The sequence below is a fragment of the Sylvia atricapilla genome, chromosome 16 (genome assembly GCF_009819655.1).
Source record: "Sylvia atricapilla isolate bSylAtr1 chromosome 16, bSylAtr1.pri, whole genome shotgun sequence".
NCBI classification, from domain to species: Eukaryota; Metazoa; Chordata; class Aves; order Passeriformes; family Sylviidae; genus Sylvia; species Sylvia atricapilla.
The window spans coordinates 2,624,271-2,645,813 of record NC_089155.1 but is presented as its reverse complement, the minus strand read 5'-3'; the positions used below and the strand labels follow the sequence as shown (position 1 = coordinate 2,645,813).

The 21,543-nt window shown below is 48.6% G+C and overlaps 1 protein-coding gene across 1 annotated transcript in view; it reads left to right on the top strand.

Moving 5' to 3' along the window:
- The window catches only part of TOX2 (TOX high mobility group box family member 2), a 149,361-nt gene that overhangs the window by 71,240 nt on the left and 56,578 nt on the right, over positions 1–21,543 (top strand). Inside the window, exon 3 of the mRNA XM_066330565.1 lies at positions 15,496–15,741. Within this exon, the coding sequence (XP_066186662.1) occupies positions 15,496–15,741 (246 nt within the window). The remainder of the gene's footprint in view (positions 1–15,495; positions 15,742–21,543) is intronic.

Below are 21,543 nucleotides of genomic sequence, written 5' to 3'. Positions count from 1 at the left end.
TATAAGACCCTTAAAGGGAAATGTTCCAAGACTACAGTTTTCATTCCAATCTGATGAAATTTAGTATCATTTTGTAGCTGTAGAATAGAATGAAAAAAAATATGTACATAGACTGTATTGAATATATGTCAGACTAAACTAATGAGATTTTTTACATCAACTCTGAGCACGAACGCAGACAAATGGAATAGCCATCCTCATTTTCTATAATAGAAAGCACCAAAAGGGAAGGCAGAAAGGATCTTACCACTCACAAGTCTTTATTCCACCCTTGATTGTTAAATAATATATTTTAAGTTCTCATATCTCGCCCGCAGAATGTTTGAACTGACACTAATGGGTATGTAAGAGAAAAAAGTGAGCTCTAAAAAAAAAAGTGAGGAAAGGCTAGGATTGGGAATTTTATCAGTATTCTCAGTGGGCTGTAATAAAGATACTTTTCACACAATACAGTCAATGTTTACAGCAGACAGTTTAGTTTCCTTCCAACAATTATGAGAGGAATTGAATCTCAGGAAATGTTCGTTTTCGCTAAAATTAGACATAACAATAAAGATACCCCTGAAAGTTTATTAAGGAGGGAAAAAAAAAAAAAAAGAAAAGAAAAGAAAAGCCATCAGTCTCTGGAAGACAATTTAGCAGATTTATTTTAAGAATTCCAGATGACTTCTAAACAAAACCACACACCTACGTGGCACTGAGGGCTCAGGCTCCCCATGGGAGCTGCTTTTCTCCTGAGAAGCTTTCTTTCCCAGGCTTCATGAATTCCTAGTGCATTTTGGAAGGTTTTTGTTTCCAGGCTGGATCCAGCTGCAGCACGATGCCCATCACTTCTGCAAGCAGATGGGGCAGCAGGGAGCAGCAGGTCACGGGTTTTGGGGTACAAGTCAGGGTGCTGCAACCTGGGAACCACCCTGGTATTGAGAGCAAGTTTCTGGGCACCTGAATGCAACTTCTGGAAGGATCTCACTATGCTCATCCAGAGATGCTGGTGATCCACAAACAATTAAAAAATGAAAAAAGGAAAGATGCCTTGTAAAGTGCAGGAAACTCTGGAGTGCTCTGAGCAGCTCATGTGATGGTGTTTAATTTTTGAAACACGGCGAGTGGAACATGCAGTGGAATTCTGCCTGCCCTGATTTCCAGACTTCTGCTTCGAGGAGTGCTGCAGTTTCCCTGTTAGAGACACCTGCTTTCCTCTCCTTTTGGCCATGCAATCCTTCATTTTTGACTTCTTCCTCACCCTGTTTCAGTCTGGAAAGAGATTCCTGTTATCTTATATCAAGCACAGGGATGGGAGGAGAAGTTGTGGAAGCTGATACAGCTTAGCTTGCAGACAAACTCAGCTAGTAATCTCCCCCGAAATAGTGTGTCCTGTTCGTTGTATTTGGGGTCAGACTGGGCTGACGCTTTTTGGTAACACCAAGTGGCACCCAAGGTGCCCAGTTTGGTACTAGAATTGGCAATAGAAACACTTGGCTCTGAGTCATCCCGGGTTTATGGAAATAACCAGGCCTTGTGTGGGCTTGGACTTGACAGATAGCAGCTGCAGCCCTTGACTACACTGGGAAAATGTGAATTTTTACCATGGGCTTGATGTTTGGCCTTTGTTATGTGCATCCCTGTTGTGCTTAGAGCTTCCTCCTCCTCTCCATCAACATTTCTCCTTCTCATTTTGACTCTTCCACTTCTGCCCAGGCTTTTGGAACAGTTCAGGTTCTGCCTGGTGTTTCCAAACCAGTGAAAATAACAGAAACACCTCTCCAGCTGCTCAGTGAATGGAGAGTTTCAGGTGGTTTGGCCTCTGGAGGGCTGGGGCTGGTTTTCTCTCCTGACCTCATGCCTTGGGCTGGGCCTTCTGATCGTGTGATGAGGGTTGGGCTGGTGTGGGTGTGAGCCCTCTTACACCTTCTTTTCCTCTGCAAAGCCATTCCCTGTGTCCACAAATGTTGTCCATGGCCTCTAGATCTGCCAGTGTCAGCTCTGGAGTTGGTCCCTGATCCAGACTCCTGGCCGTGAGCAGCAGATTGATGCCCTGGCTGTCCTCCTAGACGGACAGTTGTCCTTACTTTAGGAAAACATTGCTATTTTGATTATTAATGAGGTGATTTTCCTTTTTGCCTTCCTCCTGAAAGGATGGTTCCTACTCTCACTGCTCATTTTGTCCAGGTTGCTTAATGCTTTAGAAGGAATTTGATGAGTGTCTGATTTAGGGCATAGATGAGCCTCTCCCAGCCATGTGTGTGTTCCTGCCTTTTTTTAGATACCATATATCAGCCTGGTTTTATTAAAGAAAAAAGTTGTTAAAATTGTTAAAGATAAAATCTGTTTGTTTCCCAAAATTCACATCTTGGAGGCTTAAGGCTGAGATTTTCACGCCTACAGTGGGGATTTGGATCCTTGGCCATGCACCACGTTCCAGTTCTCAGTTCTGTCATGAGTCTCTTGGTGCTTCCTGCTTTCCCTAACAGCCCAGCACCTTTGTGCTCCTGTGACATGACAGCTTCTGCTTTGGGAGAGGGAGGAAAAGAACAAAATTCTTGGAGCTGTAATTGTGAAGGAAGAGTCATAATTGTGGCTCTCAGTAAATGCAAAGGAGATGGAGAGAGATCCTGTGTGATTATCATGGGATGCTTTGGGTGGGAAGGGGCCTTGAATTCACATGGTTCCACCCCCTGCCATGGGCAAGGACACCTTCCACTGTCCCAGGCTGCTCCAAGCCCCAAAGTCCAACCTGGCCTTGGGCACTGCCAGGGGTCCAGGGCAGCCAGAGCTGCTCTTACCTTGACATTGCATGGACTGGGAGGACTGGGAGGACTGGATTCAGGGGATGTGGTCGGTCAGAGATTGGGCTTGATGATCTTGGAGGTCTTGTCCAACCTCAGTGATTCTGTGATTCTGTGACACGTTCCTGAGTTGTGCATATTTGGGATCTGCACAGAGTGAGAGGCATCCCAAAGCCATCCCAACCCCATCCCAATCCCATGGTTAATCTGGCACAGACCTTCCCTGGCCAGCCAAACCCTGTCACAGCCCCTGGAACTGGGTCAATGCTCTCTCTGTGCCACCTCAGGGTTTGCTTTGGCAGAGCAGTTTGGCTTTGGCACATCTCCCACATGCCAGAGCCAGATTTGGGGGCTGAGGGTCGCTGGGATAACATGGGAAGCTGATTTATCACCCTGGTGATTTCAGTTAATTTCCTTTCCCCATTTCAGCAACTTCCTGGCAGCCTGAAATGTTTGGCAGTGGATGGATGGGGAAGGATTTCAAGCTGCTCTTGGGGGTAAAGAGTAGAGAAAGGAGGGAAGAAAGTGGCATTTTACAAAGCTATGGTGCATTCTTAGTTTTAATAAAATAAATATTTTAGACAAAGGTAAGCAGCACCTCAACTGCTGAGGCGACAGGCGCTTAAGAAGCACTGAATAAATACATAAAACATATTTGCTGAAGGTATTTGTTGTTGGAAGTTTAAACATTAAGCATGCCTTCTTCATCTGATACCATAATAAAGCAGGGATGTTCAAAGAGCCATTAGTGGTGCTCTGACTACAGCTTTACATCTTCACTCATGTACCAAGGACCCTGCATTACACCAGCAGTGCCTCAGTGAGTTTTGCCCCCAGGAGAGTGGGATTTCAATTTGGGCTGGGGCTTTTTTTGTGGTGCATTTCCCTTTTCCCATCGATGGATGTGGATGTTTTGGTATTGTTTCCCTTGTAAAATGCTGGGGCAGATCCAGGGGTGGCAGCAGCTCTGCTTTTGTCCCACTGTCCCCAGGCTCAGTAAATGCTGGCTCGGGGCCTGATGAGACAAATAAACAGGTTTGTGCATTTAGGTTTTTAAATTACAGGCTAAGGAGGAACACAGATACTCAATCCATTAAGAAATAACTAGGTGGGTGATTCAGTACCATTTGTGTAAATGGCACTAACTCTGGTCTGCCTGCACAATTTATTAATACTTCACGGGATGAAAAAAAAAATTATTTTAATCTCATAATGGATGATGAGCTGTGAAATTGCTTCTGCAGCAGCTGGGCACCCTGGGGGAGGTGCTAGATTGCACCACATTATGCAAGCCATCCCCACATCCCTGCCTTCCTCGTGCTAATCACACACATCAGATCTGGGTGATGGGGAGGGGGGCACTGCTTCTGCTGGGCTTTATTACTTTTAGATTTTTTTAGTATCTGCAGTTTTCTCCTCAGTTTGCTTTGGGGTCCCCAGCCTGGCTTGGGAAGGGTGAGGGCTCAGATCCAAGTGGGTTTGTGATGATGCTTCAAAGGTGTTGGCAGCAGGAAATAACAAGGAATTTAGCAGAAGTACTGGGTCTGGCCCAGTTGGTGATGATTTCATGTGGCTGATACCCACACTTAGAAGGGAAGGGTACCAAGAGCTCTTACTGCTCTTTGCTCTGCCTTTATAGGTCTGGGGCCATGAGCAGGACCAGCATCCCCAGTGCTGTGGGGTTTCCACACTAAAGGCAGAGTCTGAGCTGAAGGACTTTGGTTCTGTGTGGAAAGATGGAGCAAAGCAAGGGTTAGTTCGAGGCATTTAGGAAAAGATTGGAATTATCCCTTTAGCTCCAGCACAGGATCCTCAGCAGTGGGGATGTGCTCTTGGTGGTGTCTCTGGTGCCTGGCCAACACCTCTGCTCCGGGTGGTGAGGGCCAGGCAGGGCTTCTTTGGAAAATGTCCCTGCTGATGAGAGATAAAAACCCGAACAGGGTATATTTGGGGGAAAAAAGTCTGGGTTTTAGATGGGTTGTGTTGCCATTGTGGCTTTGTTGAGTGACCTTGTTGCAGACCACAACAGCCCAGAGCAGAGGATGGCTGTGGATGCCACGTGCCACGAGTAGGACTTGTGTTTTGAGATGAAACTCTGGAAAATGTGGTGCAAATAAATCACCTATGTGAAGTGTGGCACAAAGGATTTGTCTAATCCCTTAACTCCACTCCCTCAGTTTTGAGCACAAGGGAAATACTCTAAGACAAAATCTGAGAGGGAACAAGCATGGTACAGAGTGTAGTTTGCTTCCTGCTCTGGGTCCTTCTGGTTCAGCTGAAGCCAGGTTGAATTAATTTCTTAGAGTGTTTTTTGCTAATTCTTCCTTGCCTGCCCCTGTTTTTGGGCTGCCTTATCTCCTGACCTGCTTACAGTGCATTATAGGCCATTGTGTAACACACCCTGGGCTCAACACCCTCCAACAAATCCATCCAGCCCAACAATGGATTGCTGTGAGTGCACTGAGCTCATTATTCAAGTTCAGTATGCCATGAGACAAAAAAGCCAATTATGTAAAACCTGTACTCAAATAATTCCCTGAAATGTGTGATGTTCTTCAGTAGAATATGATATTCCTTGTATTCACTTGGAGACGAGATCCTAGGAAAGAAAAGAAATGGGTTTATATTTGTCTGGCCTAGTCAGTCTAATTTTAGATCCCATTGGCTGCTGTCTCACTGGATGTACAGTGCCTTTAATACATTTTAAAACCAGGCAAAAATCATTATAAACAATTTTAAGGAGGCTGATTGTGAGGCAGATGACAGAGGCTGCTCTTTGCCAGCGTGGAGCAGAGCTTGCACATCTCCTGGCTCTGCCTGGAGCACTGCCACGTTTGTCTGAGAGACTGGGGAAGAACAGCCACGAGAACAGGCAGTGAAAGGAAACAGTTCCCTCATCAGCGTGGGTAGGTAAGGAAAAAATAGGTGAGAGGAGCTGCTAGTCTGGGCCATTCAGAGCAACTGTGCATCAGACTGTGCCTCCAGCCCCAGCCCTGAGTGTGGAGGTACAACAAAGGGTTTTCAGAGCCCTGGTTATTGCTGATGTTTGTGGAAATCAATACTGGATTCTTCTGAAAACGCTGTCAGCAGAAATTAAGACTTAATATCCCATCTGGACAGGGCTTGGAAGAACCTGGGATAGTGGGAGGTGTCCCTGCCTGTGGCAGGGAGGGAACTGGGTTAGCTTTAAGGTCCCTCCCAACTCAACCCACTCCGGTATTCCATGACCTGCGGATCTGGGAGTTGCAGCTCTGTGTGGCAGGGACAGAGGTGGCACCTGGTGGCATGAGGAGGTGGCTCTGGAGGGACAGCTGTCCCTGCAGGCTCACCTGGAGCTCCCTCTGGGACATGTGGGGCTCTGCCCTGCCCTGCCCTGTCCTACGAGGCAGCTGCTGCCTCGCCATAGAGCAAGAAAGGCTGAGATGTCTGATTGCGTTTTCCTTCCTCTTTACTCCTGGGGGTATCTACTTCTAAAACTCATTTTTGTCTGTGTCACCAGGGAATTAGAGGTCTGTCTGTCTCTCTTTCCTCGGGAGGATAAACACAGCCCTCCTAATCCTTCCTGCACCCCTGCCTGCTGCACTGCTGCCCCTTCCATCTGTAGCTGCCTTTGTGGAAACCGTAACCTTTGCTTGAACCAGAGATTTTCCTGAACAAGAGCCCTTTGGGATCTGAGTGGGCTTTCCTGGATACATTTTTAATAAACACAATAATTTGACTGCAAACCCATTACCTATCCCCTGTTTGTTCTATGGGATAGTCATTTCCATGCCTGCAAAAGCCACTAACTCACAGGGCAATCAAAGGAGGAATGACAACCAGGATAAAATTGGTCTGTGTTGTGATAAACCCGTCCATCTTCACGTCGTGCTCCGGAGCTTTATGTTCTGCCTATAAATAATGGCCTCAAAAAGATATTAAATCCTTAGAAAAAAAATCAAGCCTAATTGTAACTATATTTTTGTTTTCCATTTTGGTTTATGTACAGTATATGACTTCTGCAGAGACATTTTTATTCCAGGAAAATGACAGGCCAACAAGAAGCCATAATTGCACTGATTTTTAGAAGTGCCTGCATTACTACAGATCTGATGTACTGCAAGACATGAATCAGAAAAATTCTATTAAAAAATCTCTTGAATGGTTGACACAGGAGTATTATCCACGATGATTAATTTGACTTGGTCATTATGAACACAGACAAGTCTGACAAAATTGCATTTCATTCCCCACTGAATTCATAAAATCACTATACACATAATAAGAAGTTATAGTTCTCTGCTATCCACTATTCTTGACAGGATTCCAGTTCTGGATAAGATACTGATTATAAAAAAAAATAGAGGGAGAGAGAGAGTTGGGAGCCTTTTTAAAAGCCTACAATAAGGCTGATTTCTTTTGCTGTAAATTGTTCATAGAACTCCGTTATTTTCAGCTATTTTTGGTGAAGTGGTGGTGGAGGTCAAGAGCAGCTTGGACAATATCAAACCTGACTGTGAGCTCTTGGTGCCATGGGAGGGGATGCAGCAGAGTGGCCAGGCTGAATCTCAGGGATTTTCCACCCTTCAGATAGTTATAAATAATTGGTGCCTTATTCTTCATTTCCCACCCGCACAGCAGACAGGTTGAGGCCAGAGTGTCCTGAGAATGTTGTTTCTGGCCTTAGTGCAATGTAAAATAACCCCCCAAAATGCAGAATTGGATGCATGACTCCAATTTTATTTTATTTTTATTTTGATGTGAACTGAGATTTTCTGTTCCCTGTGGTTATTGTTCCCTGCACAGCCCCATCCTGCTGAGCAGCACATTACAACCTTCCCTTTGCCACTGTGGCAACTTCCCAAGGACATCCAAGGTTATTAGGACAAGCAAGGATGTTTAGGACCCTCTGTGGACAAATGGCTTTATGAAACAGACTTTTTTTTTTGTAAAATGTATAAAAAAGAGACCTTTCTGAGCTGTCAGATTTGGTTGGAACCATCCAGGCTTTGGGAAGAGCCGTGGCTCCAGGACTGCAGGGGATCTACAGGAGATGGGAGAAGGTCAACTCATGTAAAGTTTAGAGGTACAAACATCCCACTGATTTAGAGGTGAAGCCATCTCTGAATTCATAAAATCAGATCTGGGATTGGGTTTGTGCTGCAGTTGTAGTGTAGAGAGTCTGATCAGAGCAATGCCCACAGAGTGGGAGAAATGGAGAGAAACAGGGAGTGGGAGGTGTGGGATTGATCTTTGGGACAACCAGCACTGGCTTGGGGTTTTTGAAGAGAACAACCTCTGCTCTGGGGCCAGGCTGGGAGAGCTGGGGGTGCTCAGCTGAAGAGGAGAAGGCTCCAGGGGGAGCTCAGAGCCCCTTGCAGGAGTAAAAGGGGCTCCAGGAGAGCTGGAGAGAGTCTGGGGACAAGGGATGGAGGGACAGGACACAGGGAATGGCTTCCCACTGCCAGAGGGCAGGGCTGGATGGGAGACTGGACAGGAATTGTTCCCTGTGAGGGTGGACAGCCCCTGGCACAGGGTGCCCAGAGCAGCTGTGGCTGTCCCTGGATCCCTGGAAGTGTCCAAGGCCAGGCTGGACAGGGCTTGGAGCAACCTGGGATAGAGGCAGGTGTCCCTGCCTGTGTCAGGGAGTTTGGAAAAAGGTGATCTTTAAGGTCCTTTCCAACCCAAACCACTCAGCGATTCTGTGATTTTAAACCCCTCTACTCTGGGTGTGGAAGAGGAGCACACAGAGGGAGGAAGAGCCCACTTTCCCACAGGTTCCCTGCTGCTCTGCTGTGCCCCCAGCCTCTTGCTAAATATTGTGCAGACACTTCCAGGGCACATTTCTGTTCATGCAAGAACTCATTTTTCCCTTTTCAACAGCACTCCCCTAGCAAAAAAAAAACAACCTGAGCATGTGAAAATTAATGTAGCAGAGGCTGGGAACACTTCAAAGACAATTTGTAAATTGTATGTGACTGACTGTTAATAAATACTTCTTTCCAGTATTTATCCACCTCTCCCCACATAATTCATTGACTCTGGTATTCACACAGATCTCCGTGTGCGAGGATGAGGCAAATCAATTTCCATTCCTGAGACCCCGAGCTGCTGACACAGAAAATCAGCACTGCTTCACTTCTTGGCAGTGGGCTTTGGGAATCACAGGTGTGAACAGGAGCCCTCTGCCATCCCTCCTGGAGAAGGGATGATGGAAGGGGCAACTCCCCTGGCCACCCCACAGCAAGCGCCCATCCATTTCCCTTGCTGGCCCCAGAGCATTTCTCTGGAGTTTGCAATGTCCCAGGTGACTTCCACTTCCTCCTGCCACCTCAGCTGACATTCCTGTCCCCGTGGCTTCAGTGCCATGAGATGAGCTGAACACCACTCTGGTTTCTGTGCTGGAGAAACACGTCAAAATCCCCTTCCTGCAAACAGGACCATGTCTGTGTGAGTAATGGGTGCAGTGAGAGAGGAGGTCAAAGGCTTTAGAGGAAATATGGGCAGCTGGTCATCAGGAAGCTTTGATTTTACCTTTTTCCTTGTGTTTGGACTCTTTCTGTGGCTCAAGGTGTACTCTCAACCTGCTGTTCCCTGCAGCTGCTGTGTCCAGTGGCACATGGCAAATCTTTGAGATGTGTGTGGGGAATAGGGAATGTGTCTGTATGGCACATCCATCCGTGTGTTCTCTGTGTCCTGACTCCACTGACACATCATCCAGCTCAGGAAAAATTGAGATACCCCCAAAACCACCTGGCTGCTTATCTGCAGCTCCTTCTCTGTGTGCTGCTGGTGGGAGAGTGCTCTCCCTGGGATGCTGCCCTCACCCCTGGGATTGTGTCCTGCTGGGATTGGGTTGGGGGCATTGCCATCACTGCTCGTGGGATGGTGTGGGCTCCATAAGCTCCACGTGCTCCTTGTGCATATCAGGAGCCCAAGCTGCAGCACCTTTCAGCCTCACAAATATCAAGGTTTTCCTCACTTTGCAGACTCTCCAGGCTGGTTTGGGTCTCTTTAGATCCATCTCATGTCTGAAGTGTCAGGAGGGTCACTGAGATTTTGCATTAGCTTCAGGAAAAACCCAGTTAGATGAGGGATGGCAGAGAGTCTGTGGTGGTTTGTGTCATCTGGATAGATTGCACCAGCCTCCCTATTTCCTTGTACCTTCCCAAGAACAAATGTTCTCTCTCAGCTCGCATTTACTGTTGAATGCTTTTTGACAGGGCAAATATTTACCCGCAATAATACTGCAAACCTTTATCCTTCTGGCTGTGGAGAACATTTCTCTGAATCAATGCTTGGCTGCAGCTCCTGGATCCTCACGGATAATCACACAGAACACGACTCAGTGGAGAATTGGGGTCACTGGACACTTGCCATGCTGTCAAGGAGGGGAATGGTTTCCCAGGTCCTTGGTCAAGCCATGTCCTCTGTGATTAATACCAACATGCAGTGCAGAGGTGGTGCTGCCTGGCTGGGGAGTGTTTTGTAAAGAAGGACAGTGCTTTCCTCTCCTTCTAGGAGGGGACAGGCAGGAGGAAGCTAAAAGCATCATTTATAGACATGCTCAGCACTTGTCACCTGCAGGAGGATCGCTAGTGTCTTTTAGAGTATGGCTTGGCCATGGCTTTGGCTGAGTGACAGCTGGTCCCCAAGAGCTGCATGACATTCAGACATCTGGATGTCCCTCTGCCCATCCTCCTCTTTGCTGCAGTGCTGGGAATGCTCCCCCAGGCTCAGGGAGGTTCAGGTATGGGATGGCTGCTGGGAGCTTGCCAGGGCTTGGTTTTGTTTGCAGAACAGGAGGAGGTGCAGCACAGGAGCAAAAGGTGAAGCAGCAGCAACATCAAGGGTGGGGTTGAGTCCATGGCAGAGGGTGAGCAGGGTCACTGTGCCCACCAGGCCACAGCCCTCAGATGTGCTCTGTGTTTGCAGCAGAGGAGCCTCCTGCCATCCACAGACACGTCCCCAAAGCTGCCTCCCACCTGAGAGTCCTCTCCTGGCTCTGGGCACTGGGACACCTCCTGTCCACCTCTGTGTCCCTCTCCTAAAAACATCAGGAAATGCAGCAACCCTGGGAGGTCCTGGCCCGTTGTCCCTGTGGTGGGGAGCAGCACTGACACACTGGGGTGTCTCCAAGACCTGCAGGTGCTTTGGGCAGCTCAGCAGCACCTGGCTGTGCAGGCCAGCCCCTGCTCTTGCAGGGGGTTCAGGAATTCTGCCTTTCCCCTCAAAAGATTCTGAATAACATGTCCCCAGCCCCTGCTGTGAGCTGGGAGGGAGCAGCCAGCTGCCTGTCCTGACTCCTCTTGGTCCTGGACATGGCCTGGTGTCACCTTGCCAGGAACCAGAGCCTTTCTCCCCATTACAATCCCCCCTCATCCGCTCCCCTCCAGTCCTCTGTCTTCTGACTCTGAATCTGCTGTGGGATGGAGATGCTGCAGGGACTCCTGCTCAGACTTGGATTTCAAGATGAAAAAATCGTTTTAAAATACAATTTTGCTGCTGTTGGAGGTTGGTTGTACCTGCTGTGATGCCATCCTGTGCAAACACGGGGCAGAACCAGGTTTATGAGGTGCTGAGGCCCTGGCACAGAGCAGCTCTGGATCCCTGGCAGTGCCCAAGGCCAGGCTGGATGGGGCTTGGAGCAGCCTGGGACAGTGGCAGGTGTCCCTGCCCATGGCAGGGAGTGGGATGAGATGATCCTTCAGGCCTCTTCCCAGACTATTTTATGATTCTGTGATAACCCTGGGGCCATGCTGAGGGCAGTCAGATCCTATACAACCCCTATAGCTGGTGCACAGGGATACCTGGTGTCCTGAGGGCAAGGGGGGCACTCAGAGGAGGGACACTGTCCCCTCTCTAGCAGGACCTGGCTCCACCCTGTGTCCTCACCCCACTGCAGGGTCCCTGCCCCAGCAGCACCAGCCACGAGAGGCTTTGCAAGGAGAGGCTGGTTGTTTCAGCTGATTTCAGTGTTTTAATCTGAAGAGGAATAATGTGCAATCACAACAACTGTCATCTGTTTGACAGTGGAAAATCCTCGATCTTTTTTTGTGCACAGTCAATGGGCAGGCTCTCAGCAGCACGAGCTGCTCTGCGCTCGGAGCCCTGGTGGGATGAATGGCTTCAGACCAGCCCGCTAATCTAATTTGTAATGTATCCTTAGAACGTATAATTGGCTGTTTAATTTAATTCAAATTAACATAAGAATAGGGAATATAATCTGCCACAGAGCCCACATGGTGCTGGAGAGGAGCCTTGGGTGCTGCTGCAGAGGGGTTGAGGGGACAGCTCTGTGCACACCACGGGCCACCACTCCTTGTGGGGACAGAGGTGGCACTGTGGGCACTTCAACATGCACGCTGTGTGACAATGAATCACCCCTTTTCCCAGCCTCCTGAGTGTCTGTGTGCTCGTGTCCCTTCCTTGTCTCCCTGCCCATCTCTCTCAAAGCCAGCAGGGTGAGGGCAGCAGCTTTGGGGAGCTCGGTAGCGACAGGGTGTGAGAGCTGGCAGGCGCCGACTCTGATTATGTTGATTGGATATTGTCTAATCTGATTTTGATTGTGTACAGCTTTGATTGTAATTTTGATACGTCTGCAAAATGCTGTAGCTATTTGGAAATCTTTGTGATTTAAACAGGTCTTTTTTTTTTTTTTTTTTTTTTTTTTTTTTTTTTTTTTTTTTTTTTTTTTTCCCCTGAGTTGAATAGAACAGAGGCAGAAACGTGCCCGGGGGTGAGCAGGGTGCTGGGGCTTTGGAACTCTGTACAAAACCACCTCAAAGCCCTTGGGTGAGCTGCTCTGCAGCAGCACAGGGGACTCGTAGTTTTGAAGAGAGCTTTAGGAAACTTTGAGTGGGTTTTACATAATTTAGTTAAGTACAGCAAAGCCACTTGCTTATATACCTGATACCAAAATAAACCAGTTGGAGGAACAAGTTTTCTGTGCGATGATTTATTTAAATCCCTTTCTGTAAAGCATGGAGAAAAATCCTCTTAAATAACTGGGAAAGAATCAGTGTACCTCGAGGAGCATAGTCCAAATGGAAACCTAGCTACGAGACGTATTAAATGGGATCTCTGTCTGCCTTGAGTACATCCCCTCAGCCCCCTGCCTTCCCTGTGTCACAACAATGACACACAGAAGCTGACTGGAGAAGGAGCTGGGCTTGAATTTCCCCTGAACAGTAGAAGTGGGTACAGAGCTGTCATAACCCAGGCTCGCTCCGGTGTTTCTGTCACGTTCCTGTTTCCCTGCAGCCAGTGAGAATCTCAGGCAAACATAAAGGTTTGGGTCAGATGTGCAGAACCTGCTCTTGAATCACAGAATCATCAAATGGGTTGGGCTGGAAGGGACCTTAATGCTCATCTCATTCCAATTCCCTGCCATGGGCACTATCCCAGGCTGCTCCAAGCCCCAGTGTCCAGCCTGGCCTTGGACACTGCCAGGGATCCAGGGGCAGCCACAGCTGCTCTGGGCACCCTGTGCCAGGGCCTGCCCACCCTCCCAGGGAAGAATTTCTTTCCAATATCCCATCCATCCCTGCCCTCTGGCAGTGGGGAGCCATTGCCCTTTTCCTGTCTCTCCAGCTCTCTTGGAGCCCTTTAGGCACTGGAAGGGCTCCTATGCTCTCCCTGGAGCCTGAGAAAACGCAGCTCTCCCAGCCTGGCTCCAGAGCAGAGGGGCTCCAGCCCTTGGAGCATCTTTGTGACCTCCTCTGGAGCTCCAACAGCTCCATGTCCTTTTCCCACTGTGGCCCCAGAGCTGCAGGCAGCCCTGGCTGTGCTGGGAGGGGAGGAGAGGCAGGGTCCCCCTTCAGAGGCTGCCCACGCTGTGGGGTGAGGGTCAGAGTTAGCCCAGGATTCCTGGGCTGCCAGGGCTGGGTCCTGTCCAACCCTTCCTCCACCAGAACTCCCAAGTCTTTCTCTCACAAGGCTGCTCTCAGAGTTTACCTCTCCTGGTCTGTACTTCTCCCTGGATGACCCTGGCACAGGAGCAGTTCCTTGAACTTGTTGAACCTTGTTAAGTTCCTGTGGCCACACTTCTGCAGCTTGTCCAGGTCATCCTGGATGACATCCCATCCTTCTGCTCTTCTTGCTCCTTTCTGCAGTACAGGGGGAAGGTGAGAGGTGTGGGCTCAGCTTAGCAAGGATGAGCCTATTCCAGCCTCAGCTGTGGGGTGAAGCAGGAGTAGTCCCCTGCTCTGACACCCCACAGAGCCATGGTTCTCCCTGGCAGTGCCCTTTCACCAATCCACAGATCTCTCCTTGCTCCCTGCTGCCTCTCCCACTCACTTCTGTGCTCCAGTTAAACGCAGGCTTCATTTTATTTTATTAAGGACTTTCTCCCCACAGTCTGTGGTGATGAAGAGCACAAATCCAGGGGTGAGCTCTGGGACAATGGATTATTAAAGCCTACAGTGCTTAACTGGTTTTTTAACATCTGGGGTTTTGCTCTTAAATCAAGTATTAAGTCCAAATCCAACCATGAAACTAGGTGATCTGGGAAATTTGGCTTTAGCATGTGTGTAATACTATAGCTAATCAGAATTTCATATGCTATAATAATATGTGAAACAGTAGATGTTTAGAATAAGCCTCCTCTGCCAGAGACTCATTATATTCTGCTTTGGTAATTAATAATTTTGGATAGATTCACACATTATGAAGAAAAAATGGTTTTGTCTGAAGTGAAAATGATTGCACAGGTGCAATAACATATTTTTATATAAATGGGGATGCTTAGAAGTAAACAAGCCATGAGAAAACATGAGGAGCAGACAGAGGTATCTCTGCATTTTTGTGTTACCTCAAGGGAGTGTTAGTAGGGAGCTGAGGGAATGCTTTTCCAGATGAAATTTGGGAGGGGATATAAGGAAGGACAAATCTCCATGTGTGGTGGAGTCATGCAGGCTTTCTTTAAAGGGTTTTCAAAATGTGATGACTGTGTTTCCAAATCCCCCTCCCTGGTTGTAGCTTCTGTGCTTGAGTTCTTGAGGGTTCTGAGGGAGTTAGGGCGAGAGGAAATGGCTTTAACCTGACAGAGGGCAAGGTTTGATGAGATATTAGGGGAAAATGCTTTGCCCTGAGGGGGGGAGACCCTGGCACAGGGTGTCCAGAGGAGCTGTGGCTGCCCCTGGATCCCTGGCAGTGCCCAAGGCCAGGCTGGACAGGGCTTGGAGCAGCCTGGGACAGTAGGAGGTGTCCCTGTCCATGGCAGGGGGTGGCACTGGATGGGCTTTAACATCCGTTGTAAGCCAAACTGTTCCATAATTCTGTGCATTTTGATCCCAAGTAATTGTTATTTCTACAGCTCTAATTCTCACAAAAGCTCTTAAAAACAGCAGCTGTAGGTTGAGAGCTGAGCCAGGTGCCCAGAGAGAGACTTTGACCCAGGAAAGGCAGCAGCTGGTCAGGAAGCAGCCGTGCACTTCCATGGCTGTGGGCCAGGTGTGGAAGTGTCTGCTGAGGTTTTGGGGACTCTGGGATGAGCAGGGATGCAGTGAGGGAGAAGGGAGAAGGGGATGGCTCCATGGTGTGTTCCTGATGGACACTCACACCCTGGCTCCTACCTCATTACAACCTGGTGTGCAGGGCTGGAGGTGCCTTTTTTATCACAACAAACCCGTTTCCACTGGAATCTGTCCTCCTGAGAGAAACAATCACTTTTCTTTGCTGAAAGCAGCAGGGCAGTGACACATTGCGAAATGTCTCTTTGGTGTTTCAGACGTACAACAGTCAGAATGAGAACAACGAGGACTACGAGATCCCTCCCATCACGCCTCCCAACCTCCCCGACCCGTCCCTGCTGCACCTGGTGGACCACGAAGCTGGATACCACTCCCTGTGCCACAGCCTCCCTCCCAACAGCCTGATCCCAGCATATCCCTACCAGAACATGGACCTGCCGGCCATCATGGTCTCCAACATGTTGAGTCAGGACGGGCACCTCCTCTCCAGCCAGCTCCCCACGGTCAGTGCCTTCCCCTCTCTCTGCCTTTCGTCCAAAGCACTCAGTGTTTCCAGGGAGGAGGTGGCTGAGCAGGGGAGGGTGTTGGTGATGAGTTGGGGTGTGTTGGCAGACAGTGTTCATGGTGGCAGTTTCATGCTTAGTTTGGTGTCCTCCTGAGCCACATTAACCACTCAGGATCAGGGCAAAGGGCTTTTCTTCCCTGTATGGAACATCTTCCTGTTGCCTTTTTTTCCAGCCTGGAAATGAAGTTTAACATAATTTTAGTAAGGATATAAAATTTCAGTAAGGTGATATAAAAGAGGATCTTTATTTGAAGGCCTTCAGAGGCAGTTATGGGAAGATGTCCACAAAAGCCCACTCAGCCCACAGGGGTGAGTACATTGTTATAGGTTTTAGGAAATTATTGCATAATTGATAAAGTGCACCAATTAGGAGGACAGGTGGTGAGGCAATTCCCCCCCAGGCCAAGCCCCTTCTCTGGAGCCCTCCCTTGGCCCTGGCTGTACTTTGGCCATGAAATGGATCTCCAAGAGTTGTTCTCAACCTTGGTTCCCAGGAAGAACCAAGACAGCACCGGGGCCTTGCACCCCCAGAGCCTGGAGCTCTGCAATTTGTTTTGTCTTTTTGCCCATGGAAAATCGCTGGGAAAACTAGCCACTAATACAATAGGTGACAGAGTTACAAATATATGTGTGAAGAATACAGAGAACATAGAAAAGAAAAAAGGCAAACCCAAATGGCATCAGCCCCTGAACCAAGAGAAGTGCCGGTGCCTCACCCCCATGGCGAGGTGACCAGCCAAAGCCTCTGTGTCCTTTTTCTTCCCCCCTGTCACCCCTGTCCCACTGCCAGGGTGGCCAAGGTGGCACCAGCAGGAGGAGCAGCAGGGAAAGCTCTGCTATTGATGTCAGGGGAACAGGATCCCTGCCTGCACTCTCTCACTCCAGTTTCTCCCCGCTCACTCCTGGCAAGGGGATACCTTGCAAAGGTTCGAATGACTCGTGCAGGGATAAACAAGGCAGGGATAATGAAGTAAAGTGAAGCTCTGGGAAGAAACTCCAGGGCTAATTAGAGCTTATGATGCTTCTGCATCAGCAGCACCGAGGAGAGGTTGTGACTCGATTTTGACAGTGATATTGAATTAATACTTCTGCTGTTTAATACCGTTTTCCTCCTTAGCAGCTTTAGCCCTGTGGCTGGTTTTTGATATTGTTTCTCTCTGAGATCATTGATTTTGAATGGCACTGATATCAAACAGAGTTAATTTGACTTAAAGAGCATGGCTGGGAGCCTGGCCATGCCTGCCTGGGGAACGCTTGGTGTTGATTGCTTCAACAGATAAGGGTCTGAAAGGTAGTGATATTTAAATATTTAAATGGGATATTATCTCTTAGTCTAGGAAAATCCCAAGGCTTTCTGAAGTCCTGATGAGTCTCTGAGTTTCATTGTTAGTGTGTTTAAGAGAAATATCATGTTCTGCCCATCAATATTGAACAGAGGCATATTTCTATGGAATTAAATATTACTTAGGGCTCTGTGTTACCTTTTAGGTTCTTAGGTGATTAAAACATTCATTTCTGAGACAGAAAGAGTCAATTTCAGATGAAATATTTTTCCCTGGTTTAATTTAAAGCACAGCCCCTTTGCCTGACCCCTATTTTCATAACACAATAATTTTATCCCGTGTTGATTGTCTCATTTTTGAGAGGTGATATTGCACTTATAAATCACTTTCTAAAATACCTAAAGAAAAAAAGAAAAGGGGGATTTATTAAGCAGCTTCTCTGTGTCTGAAATAATTTATTTTGGAGTAGTCCTTGGGAAATGTTCTCTTTTTTTACTTTATGGTACTGTTTTACAAATGCAGCATGGTGACGATAAATCAGGGCCCAGCCAGAGAAGATAAGAAGGGGACTTAGTGGGCTGTAAACGTAGAATAGAGAGATTAAGATTTGTTTGCCCCTTACCACGAAAATAAAAAAAGTCCAGTGAACCCTGAATTTCCCAGCTGAGAGGGAACTGGAGCTGTTCAGTTTTGGAAACCCTCAGAGCTGTGATACATCTTCAGAGGTCCTGGCAGCAAAGGGATCAGAGAGGGAGCTGTGCTGCAGTTTTAGGCTAGAATTAAATCCTGCCTTACCCTCCCATCACAGCCTTATTTCCACTGGAGAGTGACACCTCCTGTCCCTTTGGGTGGGGAATCCCGTGTCCCTTTCCTGCAGCACCAGCCCCTGATGGCAGCACTAGACCCAGAGCACACACACAGCTCCTGGGAGGGCTGAGGGGAGCAGCACATCCACAGCAGGGCACAGAGGAATCCTGGAGAGAAAACACATTTTAAACTCATCTGGTTAATACCTAATAGCACCTTCCAGAGCCTAAAGGGGCTCCAGGAGAAGGACTGGGGACAAGGATAGAGAGACAGGACACAGGTAATGGCTTCCCACTGCCAGAGGGCAGGGCTGGATGGGAGATTGGAAGGAAATTGTTCCCTGTGAGGGTGGGCAGGCCCTGGCACAGGGTGCCCAGAGCAGCTCTGGCTGCCCCTGGATCCCTGGCAGTGCCCCAGGCCAGGTTGGACAGGGCTTGGAGCAGCCTGGGACAATGGAAGATGTCCCTGCCCATGGCAGGGGGTGGAAATAGATGAGGTCCCTTCCAACCCAAACCATTCTGGGGTTTGTTTGCCAACACTTCCAAGAAAGAGAGGGGTCATTTCACCCAGGTAGTGATGAGAGGCCAGTCTGGGGGTGAGCCTTGCCTGCACAGGGCTCTGAGGAGGTGGCTCAGCGTGCAGAGGTTTTGGGTTTGTTCCAGCGTTGCTCATGCAAATGCTGGAGCTGGAGCCTCTCTCCTCCCTGCTGCTCTTTGCTGTAGCTCACACAGGTTTTTGCATACACAGCTATTTCCTGCCTTGGTTGCCATGTCTGTGTGTTTGAACACAATGAGAAACAACAAGCAATTCATGGTAAAATGTTTAGACATTGGTCAGACTTTTGCTCTAAAAATGTAACTTGAGCCTTAGGAATTTTTTTAAGTCAAAAAGAAAAAAAATTAACAAATCTCTAACTGCTGGTAAGATGAGGCAGGACTCACTGAGAGCTGTAGAATTGGTATTTTGTCCTGAGAGCTCAGAATTGAATAAAGAAAATCCAGATGCAGGTTGCTGTGCCCTGCATGTGTTCTCCTGTCCTGGGATGTCCTGGCATTACCCTCAGACTGCATTTAACCTCCCAGTGCCTCTCCAGGGACACCCCATTGTGCAGGTGATCAACTCAGAGGGAACAGAATCAGCACAGGAATTCCCATGGCAGGACAGGAGCTGGGGAGTGAAGTGGGTTTGCTGTGTGCCAGCCCCTGCTCCTGGCTCCAGCTCCCCCCTGGGCTGTTGGATGGAGACCCTCGTTTGAGCAAAGCAGCTGTGCCCTGATGGGAAAACCCCAACTCCAGCATCCCTTGTGTTTCCTCATCCCTCAGCAGCCCCATCCAGAGCACCACTCTCACACTTGGGTCTGGACCAGCTCCACCTTTCCATGTCATGGCTCTTCACTGCTCTTTCTGTCACCTAATTTCCTGTTTTTTCCCCCCCAGCCATGAGTCTTTAGAAGCTAAGGGAGTTTTCAATCCCTGAATGGGGTGCAGGGAGCTGCAGGGCAGGGGAGCAGGGATGGCTGGACAAGAGTAGGCAAAGGGCTGGCACAGGATGTTGTGATGTGTGAAGAACTGCTGGAAGGGGTGTGGGAGGGCTGGGAGGAGGCAAAGCAGGCTCGTTTGGGGAAGGCTGGTTATTTTTTGTGACGATAACAAGAAACAAACAGAAAATTCTTACTGCAGTGGATTTTTCTTTTCCAGGGATCTCTCTTTTCCGATGGGAAGAAAGGAGGGGAAGTGAAGGGGAAGAGGAGGAATGGCAGGAGGGAAAGAAAATAGGAGAGATGTGACTGTCACTGAGAAATGGGAGTAATTAGGGAAAAGTAATCAAAGAGGAAAAAAAGCATGTTTTCCTTGGGAAGAGAACAACTGCTCACTGTGAACATCACAGCTGAGCCTTGCAGGGGTGCACAGGGAATGCTGCTGGGCATCTCACTGGGGCTGGGATTTGGGGCTGTGGGGAAAGCAGGGGAGGGGGCAGAGATGTGCTCTGGATCACTGGGGAGGTGGGTGCCCGCTGGATTAAGGAGCTGCTGGGAGTAAATGAGATTTCAGAGTGGATTTGGCAGGACATTTTAGACAGAAGTAAAGGGCAATCAAGGTCAGAGCCCAGAAGTCTCCAACGCAGCACAAACAGATTTCCATAAATATTGGATAGCAGCCAAGAGGGCTGGGGGTGCCTCTGCCCTCAGGTGGGACAGTGCTGGGGTGGGGGGAGCCTCTGACTGGGGGGACAGCACTGCCCAGAGCCCTCCAGCACTGCTCCAGGACCCCAAAACTGTGCTCCCCTGAGCCTGGCCACAGGGTGCATCTACACCCTCCAAAAAAAACCAAAAAAGCAGCCACCTGCTCCCTCCTGCTCTGCAGGGGAATGGGGCACAGCCATTCCTGCATGTGGGAAGCATCCTTTGGGGCATGTGGGAAGCATCCTTTGGGGCATGTGGCTGCTCCTGTGAGCCAACATGAGCTTTGTGGGTGCTGGAGCTGGTTGGAGAGACTGACACCTCTCCCTGTGTCTGCATCTTCCTGTTGCTCCTCACCGTGAGAGGTCTTTGTGACTCCTCTAAAGGCACTACCGTTTCCTTCAGACCACTGGGGTGACTTTTTTATGTTCACAGCAAGCTGTGAAAGGGCAGAAAGGCTTCAGCCACAACCTGAAATGTTTCGTTTCAGTTTGTTGAGTGGAACGGAATTATCTGAAAAATATTTCAAATCCTCCAAGGCAAAAAGAGCATCCATGGTGTAAAATGTCACATTTCCAGTGAGCTGTGGAACCTGTTTAGGTAGAGGTGAGAGAGCAAAATGGTAAATGGGGGTGAATTGTAGAAGAAAGGTGAGTGCCAGCCTGGAATTCCAGAAGATTTCAGCTGACTTTGAGTAGCTGCTTCCCAACACAGCGGGGCCTTGGTGTGGGACAGAGAGGAGAGCAGAAAAACAAAGCAGAAGCAGCCCAGCTGTCTGTGAGCCCTGTGAGAAATGGAAAGGCCAAGCAGCCCTTTCCCAGAGCTGGGCTGTGCATTCCTGGGATGCTGTGGGGCTCCAAGGACAAGCTCTTGGTGCTGCCCAGGCCTTGGGTGAGGTTTGTCCTGCAGGAAGATTGCAAAGCCAGAGCCCAGATTGCTCCAGCCTCCATCCAGCCTGGGACACTTCCAGGGATGGGGCAGCCACAGCTGCTCGTGGCAGGTTTTACCACCCTCACTGTAAAAAACTCCTTATGTCAATTAAATCTTGTCACAAAAGCCAAATAAGCTGTGCCAGTCTTCCCTCCAGGCCGCTGGAAATCGTGATCCCAGCCGGCAGAGCAGTTTACATGCTGTGGGCAAATGCTTCCAATGCATCAATATTTCAATAATTTTGAATCAGTGCCTGTTAAAATGAGTTATTTAAAATAATCCATATCCCAGTGCAGTGTACAGGCAGCGTTGCCCTTCAAAGCAAGCCCGTGCTCTTCAGAAGAGCCTTTATAAATAAGCAAACCAACAAAAGCATTGCTTGGGTCACCAGCAGCAAAAAGTTCCCTGAGTTCCCCTTCTTTCAGTCCTGAGTAAGTTTTCACTGGTGATTTTGTGTTGTGAGCTTTAAGGTTTTGACTAATTCGGCTTTCTGCTTATTAATGGTTCAGTATTTAAAAACTAAACTCCCAAACATGAGGCG